The following is a 23,804-nucleotide window of genomic DNA, read 5'->3' as shown; positions in this document are numbered from 1 at the left end:
TATACTAGGAGCCTTGTACTACCTCTTGACTGTGATGGCAGCCTGGCTCGATATGTTGGCTTCATCCTGCGTCTTGGCTGTAATGATAACCTAGCGCCGTATGTTGGCTGGAATAGCCACCTTGTACTACATTTTGGTTGAAACGGCCTGGTCGTTCTGCTTTGGGGTAACACGAAGTATACTTTGGGGATGTTCCTTAAATGGGTATTCATAGTCTTTTGTTCTTCTGTCAAGCTCTATGCGGCGTTGTGCGCTGAGATGAATGCAGCAGAGGGACACAGTGAGTCTAAATGACACAGTCTGACGTCTGAATGACACAGTGACACAGTTTGACATCTCAATAATACAGAAACACAGGCCAACATGCGCAATATGAGTGACCCAGAAACACAGGCCAACAACAGCGGACGAAACAGCGAAGAGAGTCAAGGTGGCTGGGAGGAATGCCTCCAGATGATGGATGAGTTTTGCATGGCGTTGCTTGATTCTATGAATAACAACTAACCTCCATCAAGAGATGTAGTGCCAAGCGGTTTGGATTTACTCATCGACCTTACATACTCAGAAGCCGCCCATCATCCCCTTGGGTGCTGAGAGCCTCCAGGACGGTCACCCACAAGAACACTAACCAATAACCAACGGTATCCGTGTATCTTTTAGGTACTTACTTTTTAGTGGCATCTCTTTGTACAGTAATGTACTGTTTCTGTCCACAAATAACGATGAGTACACTGGAATTCCGGTATAATCCCTATTTGACTGTACCTAGAATGTCCGTCCTTCTCAGTGGGTAGAAATATTTCCTGGAGAGCGGCCACCACGGCACGTAGGGCATGGTAGATCCAGGCTGGGTTTTTTGGGGGTAGAGGCCGCCTCCCTCTGACGTACTGTACTTTGTAGATGATGCAGATCAGCCGGGGCACCACTCTGCCCAATGCGAAGCGAAAAAGGCACCTTGTCCAACAGAAAACCCCGTGTACCCTTGTCTAGTTTTACTGCTTACAGCGAAGTTACCATGCACAGGCAGGCTATTGGCCGACAGGCCGCTAATTTCAGGGGGGCGATGCTCGCGCGACCAGATGACAAACGTGGCAGATCAACGCAGACATTGCTGTAGCAGGAGAAAGGTCCGGCTGTTAGGGCTCTTTGGGTAACCCGAAAAGAAACCGCCAGAGGAGGCACAAGAGCCGACCTCGTTCAGCAGGCAGCTACCTACTACATAACTACCAGATCTGCAGTCCAGTGCGCCGCAGGGTAGCGGTGCTTGTCGCAGTGGCAGAATGACGGGCGCTGTCATGTTATTAATGATAATGATCTGACTATCGGCGGAACCCGAGCTCAAATCAAATCCAAAACCTGGTGGTGCTGGTCTGCGGCCCAGTCACATCGTCGCAATGGCACCTGCTCGATTCGGCAACCGCTGCTCACTGGTCCAATAAGCTTCGCCCCCGGTCCACGTTTGGCAAGTCGGTATCGAAAGGGTGAGCGAGAAGTCTCAAGTTTGGGTAACTCGCTTACGGCCGTGCCCGCCAACTCGTCCGTCCCGTCAGCTGGCATTGCCATTGCTATCGGGGCATTGACTAAACCAAGACCAGGCCAGGGAGCAAACCAGATTTCAGCTCGTCGATCCATTTTCAGATCCGAAGGGAACGGGGTCGCATCGAAACCCGCGCGTGTATAAAGAGGTGCTGGCGCCGCGCTGTCTGTCCGCCGTTTGCTCCTGGCCATCAAGGACCTCACCTCAGTTACTACATCTTAGTACCAAGGCGTCCCCCCTCATCTCTACGAAACCAACGCTTCATCCACCATGATGCAAAAGTCTATGCCCGTCCTGGCCCTCGCCGCCGGCGCCTTGGCTGCAGGCTCCTGCCCAAGCAACTTGCCTCTATCTTGCCACAACACCACGGCCGTCGCCGACACGTGCTGCTTCATTCCCACCGGCCAACTGCTTCAAACGCAGTTCTGGGACACCAACCCTCCCACTGGACCTTCTGGTTAGTCATTTCCTGTGCCCCTCGCCTTGTCTTCCAAGTTCAAGTCGGACAAATCTAACCGAATCTCTCTCAGACTCCTGGACCATCCACGGCCTCTGGCCCGACAACTGCGACGGCAGCTACCCGGCCCGATGCGACGCCAACCGCGCCTACACCAACATCACCGCCATCCTCAAGGCCGCCGGTGGCAATGGCAGCGCCACGCTCGACTACATGACCAAGTACTGGAAGGACTACCAGGGCGACGACGAGACCTTCTGGGAGCACGAGTGGGGCAAGCACGGTACCTGCATCAGCACGCTGGAGCCGTCGTGCTACGGCTCGGGATACCACGCCGGCGAGGAGGCGGTCGACTTCTTCGCGCGCACCGTCTCGCTGTTCAAGACGTTGCCGACGTACCAGTGGCTCGCGGACGCGGGCATCACGCCCTCGGCGAGCAAGACATACGACGCGGCGCAGATCCAGAGCGTGTTGGCCAAGCAGCATGGCGCGCAGGTGACGCTTGGCTGCAAGGGCAAGGTGCTCAACGAGGTCTGGTACCACTTCAACGTGAAGGGCAGCCTCCAGGACGGCGAGTTCGTAGCGGCGGCGCCGGACGGGGCCAAGAGCAAGTGTAAGGGCAAGGTCCAGTACAAGCCCAAGTCTGGCGGTGGTGATCTCTGAGCGACGAGATGACGGCTGTACGTGGAGAGACTCGGGGCGGCATGAGAGGAGGAATATGCAACGTATATATGTTCTCCTTCTGTATATAGACGTTAGAAGATGAACGAATGACCAACTCTATACGACGCTGGGGCGCAATGCCATCGGTAATCTGACCTGTACTCTCGTGGGTTAAATCGACTGCCCGGACACCAACGCCGATCAAGAAGCCTCAACGTCGCGTATGTCTGCCCGGGATGTGTACCACGACATGCGCATAGTCGCCCACCGAAGCAGTGCCGATGTCTACCGAGTCGTGACCCGCTCAACTAGATGACTGTGGTGCAAGTCACGGAAAACTTGCCCAAGCGGTCACCCGCGCTGTGTCTCGAAGTACTATCCCGAAGGTAAGGCGAAGCACCCTGCGTTCCAACGAGACTGCGGCTGCATCGCGATGTTTGTTGTTTGCTGAAGAAGAGTATTCAAGGCTGCATTCTAAGTACCGGATAAGTTTTTCATGCTTTCGGGATGCTGGCAAAACAATTCCGCTCCAGGGGCAAAGTGGACGGACATGACAACTGATGGGGCATCATCCGTCGGGACAAGATGATCAACACGAGGTAGTGGAGACGGTCTGCGTGTACTGTGCAGCTACACCATTAATCAGTGCTCGACGGCTCGATGGCTCGATGGCTCGATGGAGTCACTTCTGTCAGGAGGATGTAAAAGAGTGCATCTACGACATGCAGGAACGCGACGACGCAACGAGGCTGGCACGCGATGGGATCGGGTCGCAGTATCCGTAATCTGTATCTACCCATGGAAGATGGAAGGGGTCCTGCAGGATGACTGACTTCTTTCAGTGATTACCCCTTGGAATCCACAGCAGTCTTGCAAATCAATAGCGTCAAGCTTTCTTGATGGGGCCGGACAAGCCGCAGCAGGAGCGAGCCGGGAGTGAGACAGAAGGCGTCGTGGCGCAGTCGAGACTGGCCAGGCGACGTGGGCTAGAGCAAAAAGGCGGAAAACTGAGAGAAGTCGCATGTCGAGATGGCTGTAACGTATCAACTTTGCCTAAAGAACTGCACCTAACCGCAAATCGCATAACTAGCATGTTCATGTCTTTGTGTGGTTGCAGTGTTTGTGCAGGTGCATGATGCAAAGGGACGATCATCTACGCCAGTCACGAGAGGGCCGAATTTGGATGACGGAAGGGCGCTGGTGATACGGGACTAGAATGAGAATGGACTCGAAAGGCCTGAAAAGGCTGAGAAGAGGGTGTAGAGCGAGTTGTTGGTTGCCAAAAGTACACAGTGAGACAAGCTATCGGGAAGGAAGCAGCTTGTGCATCGGGACGCAGCGGCTTTTTAGGTGGTGTGGTTCTGATGAGAAAAAGACATGATGTGATAAAAATAGACGAAAAAAGGAATGCAGAACAATACATCGGTACTTGGTAAAATCATTAGAAGGTTTCAGTGGACTTGGTCGGAAAATACAGTGCCTGTTTTTGAGAGTTTAGTGGTGGTCTAAAATTGCCAGGTGCTCGAACGGCTTCCATCTACGGCTCGGAAAGAGGCAAAAACAAAAGGGAAACGGAAACAAAACAAAGAAGAAGAAAACAGCAGGATATCATCAACTAGTTATAATTCTTCATTCATCAAGGACCCGTCATGCCTGCATATTAAGGGTTCTTGTTGATGCTCACTGTGGGGGATATACATGCAGACAGACAGGGTGCAGAATCCAAATCGAATGATCAAATGCGGATGATTCCCAACTTGACGCTGCCGAGCCTAACCACATTTATTAGTTTTACCCTTGCGCCGTCAATGGTGTCAAAAAAGCAAAAGATATCAGAAATTTCCTGGTCTAAATTCCAACGTCTGCCGACGTCACCAGACCCTCCCCCCTCCCAGCCAACCGGCCGGCCTCGTATTAAGAAGACAGGGACCGCCGCGACTGCGACGCCACGGCCAAGTCTAGGCTCAAACAGGCTTAACCCCGGCTGAGCCTCTTTGTACCTCATCGGTCACCCAAGCTGGGGAGGCAGGAGGCCGTCCCGGATTCAACAGAACGGCATCATCTTCAACATCATCAGGGATGCCATCGTGGTGGTGGGAGATTTACATATAAGAGCCAAAGACGGATGTGTTGCGTCCGATTAACTTCCCAGCTGAGTCCGAGGCGGCTGACCGAGGCGTGATTGACTTCAACAGCCCCCCACAAGAGAGAGTCAAATTGTAGCGCCTCATACACAATTATAGCGCCTCGCTCGCAAAATTATAGGGTCCAAACCACTGTAGCCCGCAAGCCCCAAGCCTGGCAGGCCGCCTGCAGCCTCCTGGCCACCTCAGCTTTCCGGCCTCTCCAATTTTTCCTCGCCAGAGCGGCCTAGACTTTGCCCCTTCCAGTTCGTCTCACACTCACACTCTGTCGCCTCTCCACAGCCTCTTTCTTCTTCCTTTCCATCTTCCTTTCTCTCGTGACACCATTCCCTGTTTTTTTCTTTCGCTCCTTCTAACCCCCTCTCCTCTTTTTTTTTTTTTTTCTTACTTCATATCGGAGTGTGCGTCATCGCGCTTTTTCTCTCCCATATCATTCGTTTTGTAACACCGACACCTCGACAGTTTTCTTTTCTCCCTTCCCCTCGGACCCCGACCCGATCCGTTCGTCATCCCCTTTGACCATCGTCGACGACCGACTGATTCTTGCGCGGCCGCATCACCACCAACCCCCGTCTACGCCGAGGCCGCCATTGGTGCCGACTATCGATCCGTCCACCCGGCTTTGTCACGATGCGATTCTCCTTGGCTGTCGGCCTCGCGGCCCTCGCCGCCACCGCAAATGCCCAGAGTGCTGATTCGTCAGCTGGTTCCAATGCCACTCCCGGCTCCAGTGCGACTAGCACAACACCCAGCGCGACAGCAACACCGCCTTCCACCACCGACACTGGCTCCGACAGTACCACGATCGTCACCACGACCGTTACCGGCGATGCCAAGTCCACCAGCACCACCACAGTCGCCGGCTCGACCAGGGTCAGCGTTCTGACCAGCACAAGTACTGTCTTCTCCACCATCACCGTCACGAGCAGCGATAGCGATGTCGCCACAAGGACCGTCTGGGAGACCACAACAGTTCAGATTGACAGGCGTAGCATTCCTCCTGCTACTGCCGCTCCCGCTCCCGCACCTGCCCTCGTCTCCCCTGTGGCAAAGCGTGCCGTCAAGACCTCGACTACTACGGTGACCGTCCACCCCTCCGTTAGCGTCGTCACCGTCACCAACGACGTCGTCTCTACCTCCGTCGCAACAACTACCGTCACCAGCACCGACACCGAGACGGCCCAGGCCAACGCCAAGTCGACTACCACCGTCACCAGCACCAAGACCGTCTCTGCCCTTATCGTCACCCAGACCTTGAGCAGCACCCAGTCCTCCCCGACCGGCAGTCCTTCAACCGGAGGTGGCGGCGGCGGCGGTGGTGGTGGTGGCGGCGGTGGTAGCGGAGGACTCTCTACCGGTGCCAAGGCTGGTATCGGCGCTGGCGTTGGTGTCGCCGCCCTCGCCATCATTGGCGCTGCCCTGTTCTTCTGCTGCAGACGTCGCAACCGCTCTCCCAAGCCCGACCCCGACATGATGGCCGGTGCCTCGGAGGTACCTGTCGGTGGAAGACGCCCCATGTCCCACGACTCTGCCACCGCCTTCCGCCAAGCACCCGCTCGCACCCCCGTTCTGGCCGCCGAAGGTTACCGCGGAACTGCCATGGGCGACGGCAGAGCTGGATATGCTAAGCCCGAGTCCTACGGGTCCAGCTACGGCCCGAGCCGAAGCACCACCACAACCGTTCCCCCCGCCAGAACCAGTGGTGGTGCCGATGTTCTCCCCGAGCACCCCTCGCCGGGCTCGGAACACGTCATGGCTGCCGTCCCCAACATGGTCTCACCGACCGTCCCTAGCGTCTCCCCGCCACCGACCAAGGGGATGGCAGTCACCCCGCCTCCGACATTTGCCCATGAGCTGGGCACAGACAACAACTTGGCTGCCAACAAATGGCACAGTGAATCGGCGGCCGAGATTGACAGCCATCCTGTCATGGGGCACCAGAGCGGGCCTGTTTACGAAATGCCGACGGAGAATTACCGATGAAAGGAAAATGGAGCTTGGCGACGTGATGAAAATGAGCAGCCGAAACGTCCTTGTTTCCATTTGCTGCGAAGCACATGACATTGCAAAGGGCGCAACATGAATGTATTTTTCGACTCTCTATTTTGTATATAGGGGCCTGCGAGCGACCAGATGCCGCAACCCCCAATCTACATTGTCTGACTTGGCGCATGTCTTTTTGACTCTTGTTGAAACGGCATGGCAAAAGAACCTTTTTGGGCCAAGACAGTCAGTGGAATGCTTTGTTTGGCGGGAGACTGAAAAAGAATATCCTATTGAAGCAAGGTGTGAGACAAGGCAGCGCAGAGCTTGGAAGTGGCACTGTGCAGCGCCGCGAGGAGGATGATGGTCCGTTGATTTCTACTGATATATAGTGCAATCTACTCTTAATTCTGAAGGCTCTCAATTCTGGAGGCTCTTGCTGAAGGCTCAAGCGAGTTGTGTGATTAATTTGTGGTAGAAAGGGTGTGTTGACGGGGCCGTGTCGGAATCAGGCCATTGTGGAATGTAGATGTGCTTGCACTGTACATAGCTGCACGGCCATGCAGAGGCGATCTTTTCCGGACAATTATGGCCACACGGTTGCCGTCCCGAATCACTTGACAACTCGACTGCATGTTTTACCTCGCGCTGGGGGGCTCTTCCGAGGCCAGGCCCGCCGCAATCGGACGCTTATCCGAGTCAACGACCGAACAAGGCCGGGCCCGCGTCTCCACAATCAAGTTTGTGAAGTCGAATCACGATACCCTACAGAGATGTGAGTTTTTTTCTTCTCACGCCAACAACAACAACAACACAAAAGTCCACACAGAAAGCATGGGCATTGTGCAAGTAGCGGACGGGACGGGGAGGATTGATGAGGCTGAGGAGAGTACTGAACAGCTGGAGGCGCGCGCGGCGGGGGTGGATGAGAAGAAGCTGGTACGGAAGCTGGACATGCACCTGATTCCGCTGACCCCCCCCCCTCCCCGCTGATCCCGTCATTTTGCATCTCGTATTACTTTTATTTAATTCTGGGCTTGCTGATGTACCACTTCTAGCGTCAACATTGGCAACGCCCGGCTGTACGGCCTCGAGGCCGACCTGGGCCTCACCCCGTCCCAGTTCCAAGTCGCCGTCTCCGTCTTCTTCGTGCCCTACCTGCTCCTCGAAGTACCCTCCAACCTGCTCCTGCAGCGCCTCACCCCCCGCCGGTGGCTCGCCGCGCTCTCCTTCACCTGGGGCCTCGTCGCCGCGCTCTCCGGGCTCGTCCGGTCCCACGCGGCCCTGCTCGCCTGCCGCCTCCTCCTCGGCGCCCTCGAGGCCGGGCTCTTCCCCGGGCTCACCGTCTACCTCACGCTGTTCTACACCCGCCGCGAGCTCGCCCGCCGCGTCGGCTACCTCTTCGTCAGCGCGGCGGTGGCCGGTGCGCTCGGCGGGTTGCTGGCGTTTGGGATCGGCAAGTTGGACGGGAAGGCGGGGATGCGCGGATGGCGGTGGATACTGATCGTGGAAGGGTTGCCGAGCGTGGTGCTGGGGGCGGCGACGTGGGTGTGGCTGCCGAGCGACACCAAGACGGCGCGGTTCTTGTCGGAGGGGGAGAGGGCGAGGATGGAGCTGAGGAGGCGTGGCGAGTACGGGGATACGAAGAGCGGGAGGGAGCTGAGCGCGCGGGACGTGAGGGCGGCGTTCCAGGACTGGAAGGTGTGGGCGTTTTGCGCGGCGCAGTTTGGCGTGGACACGATGCTCTACGGTAAGTTTGGCAGGGTGGGAAGAGGGATGGGGGGAAGTTGGGCTGACGGGAAACTAGGCTACTCGACGTTTTTGCCGACGATCATCAAAGGCCTGGGGAGGTGGTCGCCGGCGCAGGTGCAGCTGCTGACGATTCCGTGCTACTTTGTGGGCGCGGCGGCGTACATGGCGGCGGCGACGGGGTCGGACCGCGCAGGGAGGCGCGGGCCGTGGTGTGTCGGGTTCGGCGCGCTGAGCGTGGTAGGGTACGCGGTGCTGCTGGGGGCCGGGGGCACGCCGGCGGGGGTGCGGTACTTTGCGTGCTTCCTGGTGGCAGCCGGGCTGTACGTCGTCGTCGGCCTGCCTCTTGCTTGGGTATGAACTGTGATACGTGTCCGGGGTGGGGGGGGGAGGGGGGCGATTTACACGCGATGCTCACGAGATGTGCTAACGGTGGTTGTTGCTAGCTTCCGAATAACTGTCCTCGGTACGGCAAGCGGGCGACCGCGACGGGCCTGCAGCTCACGATTGGCAATGCAGCGGGCATCATGTCGTCGTTTTTATAGTACGTACTCCCCCAGCTTGGCTGCTACGTGAGGTAGGAGGCACTGACTGACACACGCTGGCACAGCCCGACGGCGGAGGGTCCGCGATTCGTCCGCGGACACGCAGTGACGCTGGCGATGGTAGCCGTGGGCACAGTCATCTACGGCCTGATGTGGGCGTGGTACCGCCGCGAGAACGGGCGGCGCGGACCGGGAGGCGCGGCGGTGAAGGAGGAGCACAAGGACCTGTCGGACGACGAGCTGCAGGAGCTGGGCGACGAGAGCCCGCATTTCAAGTACACGACGTAGACGATTTACGCAGGAGACCATAGAGATCGAAAGGGACGAGATACTGAGACATCTTGTTGCAGAATGGATACAGGTTGTGATGAATGGACATGGCATCCGCTGCTCCCGTTGTGACAGAGCTACCCCGCGGCCGCGGCGAGGTCAAGTCCGTATTCATCCGAGATTTGTTTGAATCATTTCTGAGAAATGTTGTTGCAGCCCGCCTTCATCCGCGAGTGTCCCCCCTTTTCCGAGTCGGAGTAGCTGGTAAACCGTTGGGCTGACGACTGGAATGTTTCTGTAACGAGTGCCCCTGTTGCCCCGTGCAGGACCAGATATGCACCGTGTCTCTCCTTATGCTTTCAGAGGCGACGACGTTTTTCCACAGAGGAATTTGATCTACCTTGTGCACTGACCGCCGAAATGAAAGGGGGGATGAGATCAGCTGGGGGATCTACGCAACCGGGTTGTTCGGTGGTTGGTTTGGATGGATGGTAAAAGTTCACAGCTAATAGCAGGGTTGGTTCGTTTCCAGCAAAACAATCAGTCGACATAGATTGCAGATTACCTGGGGAAAGCCACCCCCATGCCTTGGGAATTTAACGGCAGATAGAGACGGTCGCTGGGCTGCTTCCGGGCGGGCAAGGGCAAGACGAGATTGGGGCGGAGCTGTCAAGGGCTTTCTGAGACATGGATTCCAAGACATTTTCCTGGGGAGGGGGCGAAATGCTGTTCCGCTGCGTTCAGAGCTCGCGAGTTTTTGTCTCTCTTTTACAAAGAGGGAAAAGAAAAAAAAAAGGGACGAAACCGTTGTTGGAAAAGATAATAAAAGGCGACAGCGTTGCACTGCCAGCCCTGTCCCGTCTTCTTTAGCTCTTCTTCCCCTTCTTGGCTTCCTCAACACCAAGGCCGTCTTGAAAGCTCATCACCAACTACATTCTTCTTTTCGGTTTATTTATTTATTTCATTATACTCTCTTTTACTTGATTCATTTTTCTGCTTATTTCAAACTTGACGTTTTTAAACACCCTCACTTGTTTTTTTCTTTTATTATTTTCGTCTTCCAACATGTCCAGACTGCTACACATTGTCTTCCTCATCGTCGCCGCCCTTGGCTTCTGCCTCACTGCCCAGCAACTACATTCCGTCAACCACATGGCCGCCGCCCGGAGCCTCGAGCGCCAAAAACTACACCAGAAGCAACAACAGCAACAACGAAACATCGTGTCCGGCTTCGTCGAGGTCGAGCGCCCGACGAGCGTCCAGGAGGGGCCGCCTCCCGCGCAGGTCGCCCAGACGTCCACCGCCGGCGGTGGCATGAGGGACCGGCAAGGCGCCGGCGGCGCGATGTCTGCGGAAGATGACGGACAGCAGTCGCAGCCGCGGCCGACGCGGGTCAAGACGCCGGCGGCGGAGACGGTGCTGCCGACCAACACCAAGGTGCCGGTCGCGGCCGTCAGCGGAGCGGTGATGAACCCGACCTCGGACCCGGGGTTCCTCGCGCTGGTCGCGTCGCTCGGGCTGATGACGATCGGTATGACGCTCGTATGAGAGGCCGTGCGGCAAGCAACTCTTCTTCGTTTATTCACTCCTCCCCTTTCTCCTCGGCCATCAACCTGTGGAACGGCCTGCCCAAACAAGGGGTGGGTGAGACAGTCTCGCAAGAGAGCCCAACAAGACACTCCCTGACTCCACAGATACCAAGCAGTGAAAGAAACGAAGCGCGACGTCTTGTCACGGGCGGCTATATAGCGAGATGCCAGCATCCACCTTAGCTTTCCTGCTCGCGGCTTCTCACTGATGAGTGGACGGTAACACATAAGTCCTGGACATCTCTGACGAATCAGGGAACTGTTGATGGACGAGCAAAGGGAGAGAAGACAAGCCCATACTTTCAAGGGACGGTGCATGCAAAACTAGGATACCGGTCAATTCGTTCTACACACTAGCGAGCTATTCGAATTGTACCATAAGCATATCATGTCCTCCGAGATTGAACCTGTCATTAAGTCACTCATTTCCTTGCCGCCGTAACGTCGCGTGTCTCCCTGAAATTCGCTCTGACGTCCTCCCTCCATCATCTTGGCCACCGCCATTCGTTCCGAGGTCTCCTGTAATGTTGCCGCCCCTCGTATTCACTTTGGCGTGCCCTCTAATGTCTCCTCCTTTGCCATTCGCTCCGAGGTCACCTGCGACCTTCTCTCTGACGTCTTCTTCTTTGACGTCTTGTGATACACCTCAAAATACTCTCGGTCTTCAATCAGCATGATGGCAGACTCTTTGAATAGCTGGCACTGCAGTTGCGTCACGAGAAAACTCTTCAGCGACTCGCCGCCGTCCGGCCACCTCGGGATCGGGAATGACTCGACCGCTTTCCAGAACTTGTCCGGGATGTTAATGTTCTCGCCCTCGCCCTCGCACATCACTCGCCCGACAAGCTTCCGGGAATTCCACTTCGTTTCGAGCGATTTGGCCTCGCACGGCACGATAACCCTCGGCATCTTGTGGCCGTCTTTTGATCTCACCTCAAATTCAATGAGGGTGCCGTCATAGACGGTTCGGTCATCATCCTCCACGCGGCACGTGCACTCAACGAACAACCCCCAGTTGTCCCCACGCTCGGGTTGTTGCTTCTGATGAACTTTAAGCAGCCTGCAGCTAAGCCTCTCCGTTGATGTCTTGGCTTGTCGCGTATTGAGGTTGCTCTGCACCTTGTCAGGCCTCTCGTAGAGGGACCTGCGTGTCAACTCTTGCAGCACTTTCGCAACCCACCCCCCCGTTGCGGACGGCAATACCTGGGTGGGGGTGTAGCGTTCAAGGCTTTGCAAGGGCAGATAGGTTTGCGATACAACAGCCTTGACCATGGGCACTTGGAGAGGGTCCACCCGTCCGACGGTCCTCCAAAGCTTCCACTGAGGCTCGAGCAGCGCGCTTGTCAGGTTGAAGACCTGCCGCACCTCGTAGTGGTCTCCGCAGCTCACCACGCTCCCCTCTATAATGTCGCCGTAGCCATCGGGTTCGGCGTCGTCCGCGACATCGAAGAGACCCTTCTCAAGGAAGAGCGCATTTACGCAACGTTCCTCGTCTGGGCCCTCACCGACTTGAAGAAGTCTATGGCCGTGTATCTGGTAGCCGCCGTTCGAAGGTTTGTTGTCTCCTCTGGCTTGGTTTCTGTTGGCGCTGGTGATTGGGATGCCAGTGCTGCGGGCTTTGTCGCCCATTCTGAGAGCTTGGACACGGAGACGGGGGAATTCGTCCTCTCTGCTGTCTATCGTGGTGAACACGCGGCGTTGTGTTCTGGTTGTCTGGATCGCGGATTGATCGTGGTGTGTTGGCACAGTGCGCTCAGTTTCTGACGCCGGCTCCTCAACAACGCCGGTAGATGTAGAAAGAGTCTCTTGCCCGCCTCGGGACTTTATGTAAATTTGTGCTGTTTGTTGTACTCAGTTTCCCCGGTTGGGGCCGTGGACGTGGCTTGCTGGTACGGGACGTTCGGTTTCTGGCGGTGACCCCTTCCCAACGTGGTGAAGGAGATAAAGTAGATTCAGTAGACGAAGGAGACGAATGAGATGAAGCAGATGAAGAAAAAAGCTTGCTTCTGACTTTTGGATTTTAGGGAAGTTTCACTGTTTATATAATTGGATTATTAGCCGTACATGACGACTTGTCAGAAGCTCGTCCATCACCCATCCATTGTTGTTGTCATTCATCGCCTTCAAACTTTGTGCAAGCAGTGCTTTCTGCCACTCACACGAGACAAGCGTACGAAATCAGCAACAAGTTAGGAAGAGAAGACGTAACATCGAAACTCCAAAGGTTACTTATCCTGCGATGCCTCATGGTCTAAGCTTCACTATGTACATGTTTGTTAATGTAGAAAGCTGACGAGCTTATGAAACACCTACCGTCCTAGAAACCCATCCTCATGGATGAACCAAGTAAAAATAGAAAAAGAAAACTAAGGTGTAGTACTGCGACGCCAGTCATTTTCGTGTTAGTGATACTTTGCTGTCTAGCCTTCACTCGTGTATGTATGGAAACCTGACAAGTGTGCCCTCGGACCGCCGCAACAATTCGAGTATCAAGGTAAGTTGTACAAGCTACATCAGTCGAAAGCAAAGGCCTAGTACCCTTACGCCATTTTCCACACTTTCTAGTAACACTGTGCAGTTGAGGCTTCATTCTGTACGCGTAGATACATAAAAAAACTGACGAGACGGACCTCCTCCGACTGTCAAAACAATTCAGGGGCAAAACATAGGTTATATAAGTGAAAAATAAAACTGTAGTATCTCTACGTCACTTAATCTCTTTTTTAGTGACAACTTAAGTAGCAAGCTCAACTCTGAACGTGGTTTAATAAGAAGCTGAAGAGCCTGTACATTTCTAACCAACAATCCTAGCGATATAAATGTGTGGACGGGGTAACGCCTGTAGAAAGAAAATGTGTAGGAGCAAATGTGTGAAAAGCGAACGTGTCGCGACCGCAAATTTTAGGCGTCACTGCCTATGCGTGCATCCATAAAACTGACGACGTTGCGCACCTCGTGGCAACTTCATCGCTTAGCATTGTCCCGACACTGCTTCGGCGGCTAATCATCCGCCACTGACTCTCAGTCGACTGACGGATTCCTGTCTTTGAACATGATGTATATCTCCATAAGCTCCCTTATCGCCCGTTCCATCCACACGCGCTTCACAACGCCGCGCTCCCTCATATTCGGCTGCTCCGGCGGGGGAATCGTCATGATCGTTGACAAGAACAGCTCAATGTCCCACACGTGGCCGACAGGCTCGAGCCGCGACCACTCTGGGCTGAAGATCTCGACGGGGCTCCGGGACTGCGTCAGCTGCATTGCGGTGTCGCGGCAGTTGCCGATGATTAATTCCGTTATTATGCCTCTCCCGTCATCCTCGGTCTCGACGAAGAGGCCGTAGTGGCTGAAGGACCTGTCGGCCTGTCCAAGGAGGAGGTACACCTGGTAGCGATGGGGAGTCTTTGGTGGCTCTGACATGGTGCAGAGGGTCGAATACTAGTTTGTTGTGTCTGGATTGGGTATGGGTTCGTGTTTTCCAGGCAGGGTACATTCATCTTCTGGCAAGACTGCTTGGCTGTCGGTTTCTGGATGTCGGGGGAACATCTCTACTATTTAGATACGTGAGCTTCTGTCGCACCGACTGGTCATCAGAAGTCGTCCTCCAGTTGAGTGGAAAGCTCTTGTTGTCATGATCCCTTTCAGGCCTTGCACACTGGGTGCCATTTTTTGACCGACAAGCGCATAGCTGTATGGACTGAAAGCGAGCGCATCTTGGGATTTCTGTATCATTATTCCTTTTTGTGATATTGCCTTGCTTTGTCGGCTAAGCTGTGTAGGTACGGAAAGCCGACTCGTCTGGACACCGCTTTGACAGGTCTCTTCCACAGGCGGCATCACACGCCACGATCCCCCCTTCTCCCGAGGCTTCTTGTGCTCTGTGACATGCTAATTGAATTCACCGGGGGTGAAGTCGACGACGTAGGGCTTGGCGAGAGACGGAAACAGTTTCTGAACAAAGGCGAGGTGGGCCGGGTCCTCCTTGACGTAGTACTCGCGGTCCTCTGGGGAGGCGAATTCAACCACAAAAGCGTGTGAGATGCCGTGCTAGCGAAAGAGTAAGGAGAAGGGTTAGCAAATTACGTCTTTGGCGCTCGTAGGGCTTTGTCGTTGCTGATCCCCGGTTCAATCAAGGGGTGACGTCTTGGTGGTCCCGTTTGCGCCGGGGTGGTTGGTCCTCAGCGTACCTGGAAGCCCTCAATGCTATTGTCCGTGCCGCCGGTGGAGCGCAGAATGTACGCCTGATTGGTCTTTGGATGGATGCATTTGTTCTTGAGGTCGAGCATCTCTGCGCTGAACTGTTCTGCGTCAGTCGGACAATCCATGCTTAGGGAACCCGTTTGGTGAGCGGGGGGTTTGTTTTGTCGCTCACCTCGTCGCGCTGGGCCTTGGTGACCTCGGGTTTGAATTCAAACATGACAATGTGTGTGACGGGAGCCATTTTGATGCAAGTGAGCAGTGAGCGAATTGTTTGGATTGAATGGCTGTCCAAAGGGAAGATGAAAGGATAGAGTTGCACAGTCGACGGCGGGGTTACTTGCGGGGTCACTTGGTGCGCCTATACTAGACGTGCCTACTACTTACTTTGCACACATGAGAAGCAAGGTGAGGTCATTAAGCATTTGCCATGTATTACTGTTTCTTCAAACATAGAAGACTCAGCGTAAACCCCCCGATGACAACCTCAAAGACGGCCATCAGCAGTAGAGGTACTCCACCTCGCCCGTGTCTCCCCGCAATGGAGGACAACGTGGCACAGCTGCACATGTCAAAAATATGTTGTGCACTTATGTACGTACGCAGAGACATAAAACTGCCCTCAAGGCCTTTGTAACAGTTGCGGCTGCCACCACAATAAATTTGAGAGTCCGGGTAACCTGACATCAGTTGCACCAAGTTGTGGGCGGCGTACAACCGATTCTGTTCCCAGAATCATGACGTGTAAATGTATGTGCGTTTGTTTCAACAATTCTTAGACGGCTGCCTCAATCACGTGGTCCGCGCTACCTACATACTTTCGTCTGGTGTACGGATCGCCGGATACTGCGGCGCGCACCGGAATCCTCGTTCGCCATGGCGGCGACGGTCCGGCCCCGCTCTGGCGGGACCCCGTCCCGGTTGGCGGCGTAATACAAGGCTTTGCGCCGGTCAAAGGAAGAGGAAACGCGCAATCCGGTAGGATGGGAGCACTGGTAGTCCTGGCAAGGGGCTTATGCTGAGCGCTGGTACTTCGGCAAATTAGAGTTTGAAAGGCCAGTCGCTATGAGACGGCGTTTTGGAAGGGTTTAGCCGGGCTAGGGACGGGGTTAGGAGCTTTGTATCACGGCTAGAGATACGGCTTTATGCAACGGATAGGCGCTGTGCTTGATCTGATAAATGCCCTGGAGATGGGTTTTAGGCGATGCCATCTCATCATTCTCCGTCGCGGCGCTCAGTGTTGCGCTGTACGGATACGAAGCGAAGCAAGCTCACGGAGTAACGAAGTTGTCATTGGAAATACATCACACAATGAATGCAACTCGAAAATTCTTAGAAATGGGCCACTAAAAGAAACTACTCTGCAGTCGGCTTCATGTTGTGAGGTAGAGGTGCCGTAATTTTCTCGCACTAGGAGAAACGTCTCTGATATGTGGATTGACCCATGCCTTCCAACTGCGGGCTAATTGTGCGCCACGTTTCTAGCAAACAAGCGAGAATACCCGCCGTTTTAGCTGCATGTCCTCCGAGCACTCCAGTCAAGGGTGAAGGTTTCGAGTTGACTCGTGGCTCGCCATTGGCAACTCTGAGAACGTACTTGTAACGCACTGAGAACGGATTCACCGAACAGACTTTCGGAGGCGAATGCGTCGAATGGAGGCCAAAGCAATATAATGCTTGGCAAACCCGCTCGGATAAGAGTCCTGACTGCCGAGTTACGAGTCAGCTCAGCATAGCCATGCGCTGCGGGCAGCTGGCCAGGCACTTCAAGTAAAGAATTGTGACGGAAATCGTGCCTATCAACTATCACGTATCCTACAAAATGAAGAATCAAATTGATTTCTGGTGCCCTCTTTGCTAAACGGTATATCGTGGACCTCGAGTCTACTGCATACCGCGTGCTTCATGGCGTAGGAGATGGAGCGATTGCCTAAACAGGTATGAGATTGCGATGCCATCCTCCACTACAATACGGGACAGGATTCATATCTGGCGTAATATGAGAAAGTATCAGTATTCGTATGCAGTTCTGCATGACCAAAAATATGGTGGCATTACTGACTTGCAGACGTGCTTGATTCAGTCATACTGAGCACTCCCTACATGTCGAACCATTACGTTGTACCAGAGATTACAGGGTAACAGAATGCATACAACTCCTGGTTTCTGATAAGTTATATACCGCAATGAATGCTGAAGAGCCAATATACTTGCTCAAAGGCGAGTCAGCGTTTCTGAAGAACGAACAACGAGTCTTGAGACTGCACGCTGCATGCCCTTTGTCCAAGTATTTAAACAGCTCAGCCCCTCTTCGAAGAAAGAACTACACAGAACATCACTTCTAATTCAGATCAGACTTCACTCACATACACATTTCGCTATATCTTCTATTACCACCCACTTCCATCCAAAATGAAAGCCGCCGTTCTCTTCCTCGCCGCGCTCGCGTCCGCAAGCCGCTTGAACACTCCCCAGGCTCGCGCACAGAGCGGCTGCGACTGTTCCAAGAATTTCCACTTGTCGCTGTTCGAGCTCGATAGCTGCCCAGAGGGCTACGCGGACGTCTCGACCTTCCGGGACAGCGTCGAATGCGACCAGATCGGCTGCACCCAGCAGGACCACAATGTTCAGTGCCAAAACGTCGTCTTCCCGGATGATAAATAGAGCGAAATTGACGGAAACAACGGATGAGTGCTATTACGGGTAAGGAGGAGTGTCACATCAATGAGCTTGTTCAAGGGTCGCGGCCCAAGTCGTCGGATTGACGAGGCGCCATACAAGAGCATCATGTAACTGAAAGGGAACGAGACCTCCGGAATCTATTGGTACCATCAGCCTTTGCTCTTTGTCTAGATAGCTATGGTCTTGCCATTTTCAACAAACCAGGATCTTCAGTGCAACCACAACAGGCACTTTTAAAAACTTTTGCAATGCAGAGCTTTGAAAAGCGTGACTACTGTAGCATGGAGATACCAGTGCACATGCAACAACAACTGAACATGGCCTGCCCAGAAATTGGCCTTGTTAGATGAATTATATTCATGTATGTATGTAGGTAGTAGGACCACTTGACCGCGTGGTAGTTCTTACCTACATGGTTGGCCAACTGCCAACCAACAGCTATTTATATTTTTGGGGGTGGAGTTGCAAGGTATGCAAGCATTTGAAAAAAGAAAGAGCTGTTAGTAGTTTCTGAGCTTGTAGCGTCCATGTACTACAAAGGTATTGTTCTGATCCCCAATGCTTTAACAATTGCATTGTATGGTAACGAAGAAGCCCGAGACGTCATCGGCGCCTATTCTAGTAGCAGTGGTACAGTATAAAAACACCGCTGTAAATTTTTGGTGACCACTGCCTGACATAGCGGACCGTTGCGCAGAATCTCTCCAAAACAGCGCCGACGTCACATTTGAGTGGCCGTCTCAGTGGCCCAACCCCACGCTTTAGGTCTTTGAAAAAGGCTGTTTTAGCGTCGTTTCCCCCACCATAGCAGTCCCCTAGCTGGTCATAGCAGTCATAAGATTGGCCTTGAGCTTAGTACCTATGTACATACATACCTATGTACATACATATGTATGTATGTACATACAGTACATACAGTACCTTACCTAATTCTTCGGTCTTGCCGCCGAAGCTACGAGGCAACCATCAACTTGCATTACACAACTTTACTTTCCTTACTCCATCTCATACCTATTGTCGCATCACCTCTCGCCATCTCTTAAATACCTGAATCGTCTACTGCAGCCTACCTGATCATCACCCGGATCTTCACGCTCTCCACGTTCCATCTTCTGCCCCCCCCCCCTTAGGTCCGATCACGTTTCCGTCCGATATCACATTTGCGCCCGCCAACTGCACTCACTCAACCACCCACCGTCATCGCTCCTCACTCTCGAGTCGTCACCCTTGCAAGCTCACCAATCTCCGCTCAACCGGCCTTTTCACTTTACCTCGTCCTTTTCGCCACCGAACAAATAACTTCACAATGGCGCAGGCGCCGCCTGCTTACATCAACATCCCCCAGCCGGGATCTAATCCAGACACCCCGTCCGAAATACCGTACGTCTTCTGTTTCGTGAATTTCGTCTTGCCGCACCCACCCCCTACCCTTAGATGCCTGAGGTTGCTCACATACGGTCTGCAGTGGCACCCCGACCAGCACCACGACCTCGCTCTCCGCGCTGTCGACAACCGCCATCAAGGACGGCCACCGCGGTCACATGCCCAGCGGTCCCCTCGGCCGCGGCCACCAGCACACGCCCTCCACCACGAGCCTCGAAGCCGAACGAGCCGATCGCATCTCCCGCCTCGCCGGCCTCGAGCGCGTGTCCACGCTGCGCGCGCCTCCCCAGTCGCCCCATCCGATCGCGACCGGCGCCACGACCGGCGTCGCGGGCGGCGCATCCTCGCTCTCGCCCCAGACGACGCCCACCTCGACCACGGGTTTCCCCGCCAATTTTCCGGCGTCGCACAACCTCACCCCGTCCTACTTTGACGTTAACGGCCAGCCCGTCGCCGTCACCAAGATGAGCACCGTCGGCACGGCATCGGCGACGGAAAGTAGCCACCACGACGGGGCCGGCGGCTCGCGGCAGACGGCCGGGGACGGCGACGAGGACATGTTCAGCATGGACACCAACTACCGCGAGACGGCCGAGTCGGTGGCTAGCATGGCGGCGGAGCCCGACGCCATGGACGAGGACATGGACGAGGGCGTGGCCACGCGCTCCGTCGGCGGCTACGAGGACCGCATGAGCGATGACGGGTCCGCATCGCTGGTCGGCTTCGGCGAGGGCGCCAACAGCACGGTCTCCGGACCCATCTACCACCGCAGGCCCGCGCCCGGCTCCGCGTCGCAGAGCCAGCAGCAGGCGCCGCCGTGGAGCGCGACGCCCTCCGCCGCGAGCGCGACCTCGCCGCCACTCCCGAGATGCCGGCTAGCGCCGCGGCGCTGCAGGAGCGCCGCGAGGCCCGCATGATTGACGGCGTCGCCGCCGACGCGGGCTACCCCGGCCCGGAGTACGAGCCCTACGTGGACACCACGTTTCGCGGGCCCCTGCCGGCCAACGCGTTCCGACACCAACAGCAGCAGCTGCTGCCTGGAGATATGCCGGGACAGTTTCCGTCTGAACGTGACTGAGGGTGGGAGGAGAACAGAACAAGAGAAACGAAAACCTTTGCTAAAAAAATTCAGAGAAAATCATTCTGTGGATTTGCTTTGTTACGATAACCTCTCTGGAGTCACACCCGCACCTGTTTACTTAACTTACCTGAGCGCTGGCGCGTCTTTTACCTTTTGTACGAAATGAGAATGATTTAAGAGAGGGAACGGGAAAACAAGATGTACATGAGTTTGCATCTGTGTATGTATCAAGATCAGCATCTTGCCCCTCCATCAATGAATGATTTGTACTTCTTGAAGCTGGCTGTCGCATCGTCTTAATGGCCGTCACCTGCCGAAACTCACGACACACTCGTAGCAAAGCAATCATGAATCAGCTGCACAGTTGTGAGCAGGTTACTAGAATCGTCAAGGTAGTCGTGCAACCAAAGTGATTCACGTGAGGGGCGAGTGATGCGAGCGGCAAAGTGGTCCCTTTTCCCTTGCCTCGACAGTTACTGTATCTGTTCCCCCAGGAACTGGTTCTCGTGAGCCGCGACGTTTAGCTCTATCAACATGCACTCTGTGTGGTGTTTACTCAGCTTTTTTGTACATCAAGGATCAATGCAAGAGCCGTCGCTAAAAGGGTGTGCAGGGTGGCGAGCAAGCTGGGAAGCCGCAGCTCACTGCCCTGGTAGACTCGGAGAGCGTGCGGTGAAAGACACAAAACGAAATCCCTTCATTGAAACCGTGTAAGTAAAACCCTCCAATGCTAAAATGCCGAGTATATAAGTGACTCTCCGAGTCACTAAACGCCGAACGAAAATGTTGCCTCCTTGACATCGCTCCCATGGCATTGCTACCATATAAAAGAGAGCGGGAATAACAGCCTCGCAAAAAAGAAAAAAAAATGAACCCAAACAAAAACAAACCCCCCCCCCCGACGTCGTTTCCCCACATTGGCGATGAGAAACGCAAGACACGGTTCTACCAGAGAACACCAAAACGCGCGAAACCAAGGACAAGCGCCGAATCACGAGCATAGAAAATCGAGGCCTTTGCGCCGGGCAACGGACTGCCAATCCCACACCGCAGCCCAATCGCCGACATCCATCAGAGCCCAGGTCTCGTTGAGGACTTCCTGCACCCTGTCCGCGTTGCGCAGGCCCGTGTACTCGCGAACCGTCTGCACCGCCGCGCGGATCCGCGGGCGCAGGGCCGGGTCGAAGCAGGCCGTGCCGATGAGCAAGCAAGGGATCAGCAATAGCGTCTGACACTGGTCGGTTGGCCCAAACGACTCGAGAATGTGCAACGCGTCCGATATCGATGTCGTAACCCGCTTGTCGTCCTGCGAGGGCCTCCGTGAGGGAGGTGGCGACGGCGGGCGGCTTGAGCTGGTCCCGTGTGTCGGGGCGGGGGTGGGCAGGCCATCTTCTTCATGAATGGAGTTGGTGCGCGAGGGATTCGGTGTTGGCGAGCAGGAATATCTTCGCCCAAAAGGCTGCTTATCCTCGCTACACCCATTTGACACTTGGCCAGATGAGGATGCAATCGACGACCGCCTCTCTTGCATGTATGACGACAGCGAGGATCTCCCCACAAGGAAATCGGCGCTGCCTAAAGCTGGAGGATAAACTGTGCGAAAACTGTATATCCATAACGTTAATTTGTATAGCTCGCCAACCTTGGCTCCGTTGTCGCCTCTTGACCACTGCGGAGTCCAAGATTGGAGTGCTAGGGCGATGTTGTTGGCCCGGAAAACCTCGGTATAGAGGACGGCAGGCTGGCCATTTGCCGCCGCCAAGCTGTTGCGTATTTCATTGCGTAGGCTTGAAATTTCGCGTAAATGGCGGAAGAGCCCGTCGGCGACGCCAACAAGCCGCGGTGCGTCATCACTCGGGATGTTGCCGCTCTCCTCCAGTGATAGACGCGCAGAGTCACTCTCTGGATGCCAGAGTAGATCATCAGCGTAAATGTGGTATTGGAAGAATTCCGTAATAAACGTATAAAGTTGATTGTTCTCTGGTGGTGATTCGCGTATCAACGTTTGATAGGCATTTAGGTGCATGCGATGTTCACCTCTTGGGTTGCCCTCTATCAAATTCCGGACAACCAAGCATAGCATTTGGCCATAAAGGGCCGCCAAGGTGAGACGATACTCTGAGCTGTCTTTGTCCAAGAGCTGAGACTTCGGAAAAGCTCTCAACATACAATTTTGCGCTTCCGTGGTGTGATGCTCAGACCGCGCTTGGAGCGACTTTCTCGAGATCGCGGGGTTTCGCTTCAAGAGAGCTTCGCCATAGGGTGTCTCCAGATCAATGTGGATACTGCTGATAGACAAAATCGAGTGTAAGAGTCCTTTCTCCCTTATGGCGAGATTGAGAAGGATGCTCTTGAACGCGTTTTGAGACTCGGGTTCAACAGTCAGCACGGTGCTGAGACGGGTGATGTAATGATCCAGAAACAACCTATCCTCGGGAGTGTCCAGCCCTTGGATGAGTGCCGGAAGTGTTAGGAGTGGCAATGTTTCCCTATTGGCACGTCCTATCCAGACTATGTTAGAGAATAAGATAATGAATCACAACTGAATCTCATCCACTCACCTTCCTCGGCGCGCTCCTTGCCGCTCCTCCATATTTGCTTCTCATTATATCCTTCACAAAATACAGAATTTTTCTCGCAGTTCATACCTAAACAAATCGTTAGTAGAAGAAGGAAACGACAGCATATTTGGCTAAACCCATACACGCAGGTTTGGCTTCGTCGCACTTCTTCTTTCTCCTGCGACAAGTGATGCATCCAGTCTTGGTGCGTCCCTTGGTGACTTTGATGCCATTGGTTGGTGCCGGGATAGGATTCTTCCTGGGACGTCCTCGCCCTCTCTTTTGGACGGGTACAACGGTGCCTGACTCCGGGGCTAATGTAACGGCTTTGAACTCGGACATGGCCACGTCGTCTTCATCCGCAGGCTCATTTTTGGGAATAATCAGCGCCGAAACGGACCCTTGATCCCATTCATCCCAGTTCAGCTCTCTGTCGACCTCATCGTGATCTGCAGAGCTACCCGCCCATGATTCTTCACAGGAAGAGGCCGTTGAGTATGAAGATCGTGCGACATTGGTGCCGTTCGGTACCAAACCACTAAGAGGCGATATTTCGCTACCAGGAGATGAGTTCGAGACAGCTGGTGGTGTCCAAGGATTGTCACGCGGGTTTGGTTTTGGGTGCGCCATACTTTCCGAGTGTAAATTGCGTTCCTGCTGCTGCGGTTGGTTGTTGTCAATGTCTGGTTCTCCGAACATACGGTCCATAGCACTGTGCCTTTACTAGCGTCAACATGCCCGGGGATCCAAGGGACAGCTTTGACCAGGCAACGGGCAAGGGCGAGGATGTAAGGAAGCAAGGCACGTATAATACGTGATCTTGTTATGAGGGGACAAGTGGAAGTAGGAGAGCCGGTAGAAAACTGAGGGTAGCGAGATGTGTGGGAAACCCTTGGCGTGGCGGACTGTAATAAAAACAGGGCCGAAGGAGGGCTGCATATATATCTTTTGGCAGCCCTG

At 54.5% G+C, this 23,804-nt stretch overlaps 10 protein-coding genes across 10 annotated transcripts; 6 read left to right on the top strand and 4 right to left on the bottom strand.

Annotated features, from left to right (window-relative positions):
* Window positions 1–1,807: 1,807 nt before the first annotated feature.
* On the top strand, window positions 1,808–2,657 carry ISF_03889 (ribonuclease M; the record flags this gene model as incomplete). Its single annotated transcript, XM_018847495.1, has 2 exons — window positions 1,808–1,994; window positions 2,068–2,657. 2 exons carry the CDS (start codon window positions 1,808–1,810, stop codon window positions 2,655–2,657), a joined length of 777 nt encoding a protein of 258 aa, XP_018705075.1.
* Window positions 2,658–5,431: 2,774 nt separating this feature from the next.
* On the top strand, window positions 5,432–6,784 carry ISF_03888 (hypothetical protein; the record flags this gene model as incomplete). Its single annotated transcript, XM_018847494.1, has 1 exon — window positions 5,432–6,784. One exon carries the CDS (start codon window positions 5,432–5,434, stop codon window positions 6,782–6,784), a length of 1,353 nt encoding a protein of 450 aa, XP_018705074.1.
* A 925-nt stretch (window positions 6,785–7,709) lies between these two features.
* ISF_03887 (Major facilitator superfamily domain, general substrate transporter) lies at window positions 7,710–9,366 on the top strand (the record flags this gene model as incomplete). The annotated part of the gene is made up of 5 exons (XM_018847493.1): window positions 7,710–7,723; window positions 7,843–8,534; window positions 8,592–8,887; window positions 8,980–9,077; window positions 9,144–9,366. The coding sequence occupies 5 exons, from the start codon at window positions 7,710–7,712 to the stop codon at window positions 9,364–9,366; spliced, it is 1,323 nt and encodes a 440-aa protein (XP_018705073.1).
* Window positions 9,367–10,413: 1,047 nt separating this feature from the next.
* On the top strand, window positions 10,414–10,896 carry ISF_03886 (hypothetical protein; the record flags this gene model as incomplete). Its single annotated transcript, XM_018847492.1, has 1 exon — window positions 10,414–10,896. One exon carries the CDS (start codon window positions 10,414–10,416, stop codon window positions 10,894–10,896), a length of 483 nt encoding a protein of 160 aa, XP_018705072.1.
* Window positions 10,897–11,480: 584 nt separating this feature from the next.
* On the bottom strand, window positions 11,481–12,566 carry ISF_03885 (hypothetical protein; the record flags this gene model as incomplete). Its single annotated transcript, XM_018847491.1, has 1 exon — window positions 11,481–12,566. The coding sequence occupies one exon, from the start codon at window positions 12,564–12,566 to the stop codon at window positions 11,481–11,483; it is 1,086 nt and encodes a 361-aa protein (XP_018705071.1).
* A 1,392-nt stretch (window positions 12,567–13,958) lies between these two features.
* Window positions 13,959–14,360, bottom strand: ISF_03884 (hypothetical protein; the record flags this gene model as incomplete). The annotated part of the gene is made up of 1 exon (XM_018847490.1): window positions 13,959–14,360. One exon carries the CDS (start codon window positions 14,358–14,360, stop codon window positions 13,959–13,961), a length of 402 nt encoding a protein of 133 aa, XP_018705070.1.
* A 468-nt stretch (window positions 14,361–14,828) lies between these two features.
* On the bottom strand, window positions 14,829–15,381 carry ISF_03883 (stress responsive A/B barrel domain protein; the record flags this gene model as incomplete). Its single annotated transcript, XM_018847489.1, has 3 exons — window positions 14,829–14,987; window positions 15,128–15,238; window positions 15,313–15,381. 3 exons carry the CDS (start codon window positions 15,379–15,381, stop codon window positions 14,829–14,831), a joined length of 339 nt encoding a protein of 112 aa, XP_018705069.1.
* A 2,168-nt stretch (window positions 15,382–17,549) lies between these two features.
* On the top strand, window positions 17,550–17,801 carry ISF_03882 (hypothetical protein; the record flags this gene model as incomplete). The annotated part of the gene is made up of 1 exon (XM_018847488.1): window positions 17,550–17,801. The coding sequence occupies one exon, from the start codon at window positions 17,550–17,552 to the stop codon at window positions 17,799–17,801; it is 252 nt and encodes an 83-aa protein (XP_018705068.1).
* Window positions 17,802–19,125: 1,324 nt separating this feature from the next.
* On the top strand, window positions 19,126–20,280 carry ISF_03881 (hypothetical protein; the record flags this gene model as incomplete). The annotated part of the gene is made up of 3 exons (XM_018847487.1): window positions 19,126–19,199; window positions 19,285–19,918; window positions 19,975–20,280. The coding sequence occupies 3 exons, from the start codon at window positions 19,126–19,128 to the stop codon at window positions 20,278–20,280; spliced, it is 1,014 nt and encodes a 337-aa protein (XP_018705067.1).
* A 994-nt stretch (window positions 20,281–21,274) lies between these two features.
* ISF_03880 (OefC protein) lies at window positions 21,275–23,552 on the bottom strand (the record flags this gene model as incomplete). Its single annotated transcript, XM_018847486.1, has 4 exons — window positions 21,275–21,672; window positions 22,453–22,785; window positions 22,845–22,931; window positions 22,988–23,552. 4 exons carry the CDS (start codon window positions 23,550–23,552, stop codon window positions 21,275–21,277), a joined length of 1,383 nt encoding a protein of 460 aa, XP_018705066.1.
* Window positions 23,553–23,804: the final 252 nt, after the last annotated feature.

Source organism: Cordyceps fumosorosea (assembly GCF_001636725.1).
Source record: "Cordyceps fumosorosea ARSEF 2679 chromosome Unknown scaffold_8, whole genome shotgun sequence".
Taxonomy (NCBI): Eukaryota; Fungi; Ascomycota; class Sordariomycetes; order Hypocreales; family Cordycipitaceae; genus Cordyceps; species Cordyceps fumosorosea.
Note: the sequence above shows the minus strand (reverse complement) of the source record. Positions and strands in the feature narration are given on the sequence as shown.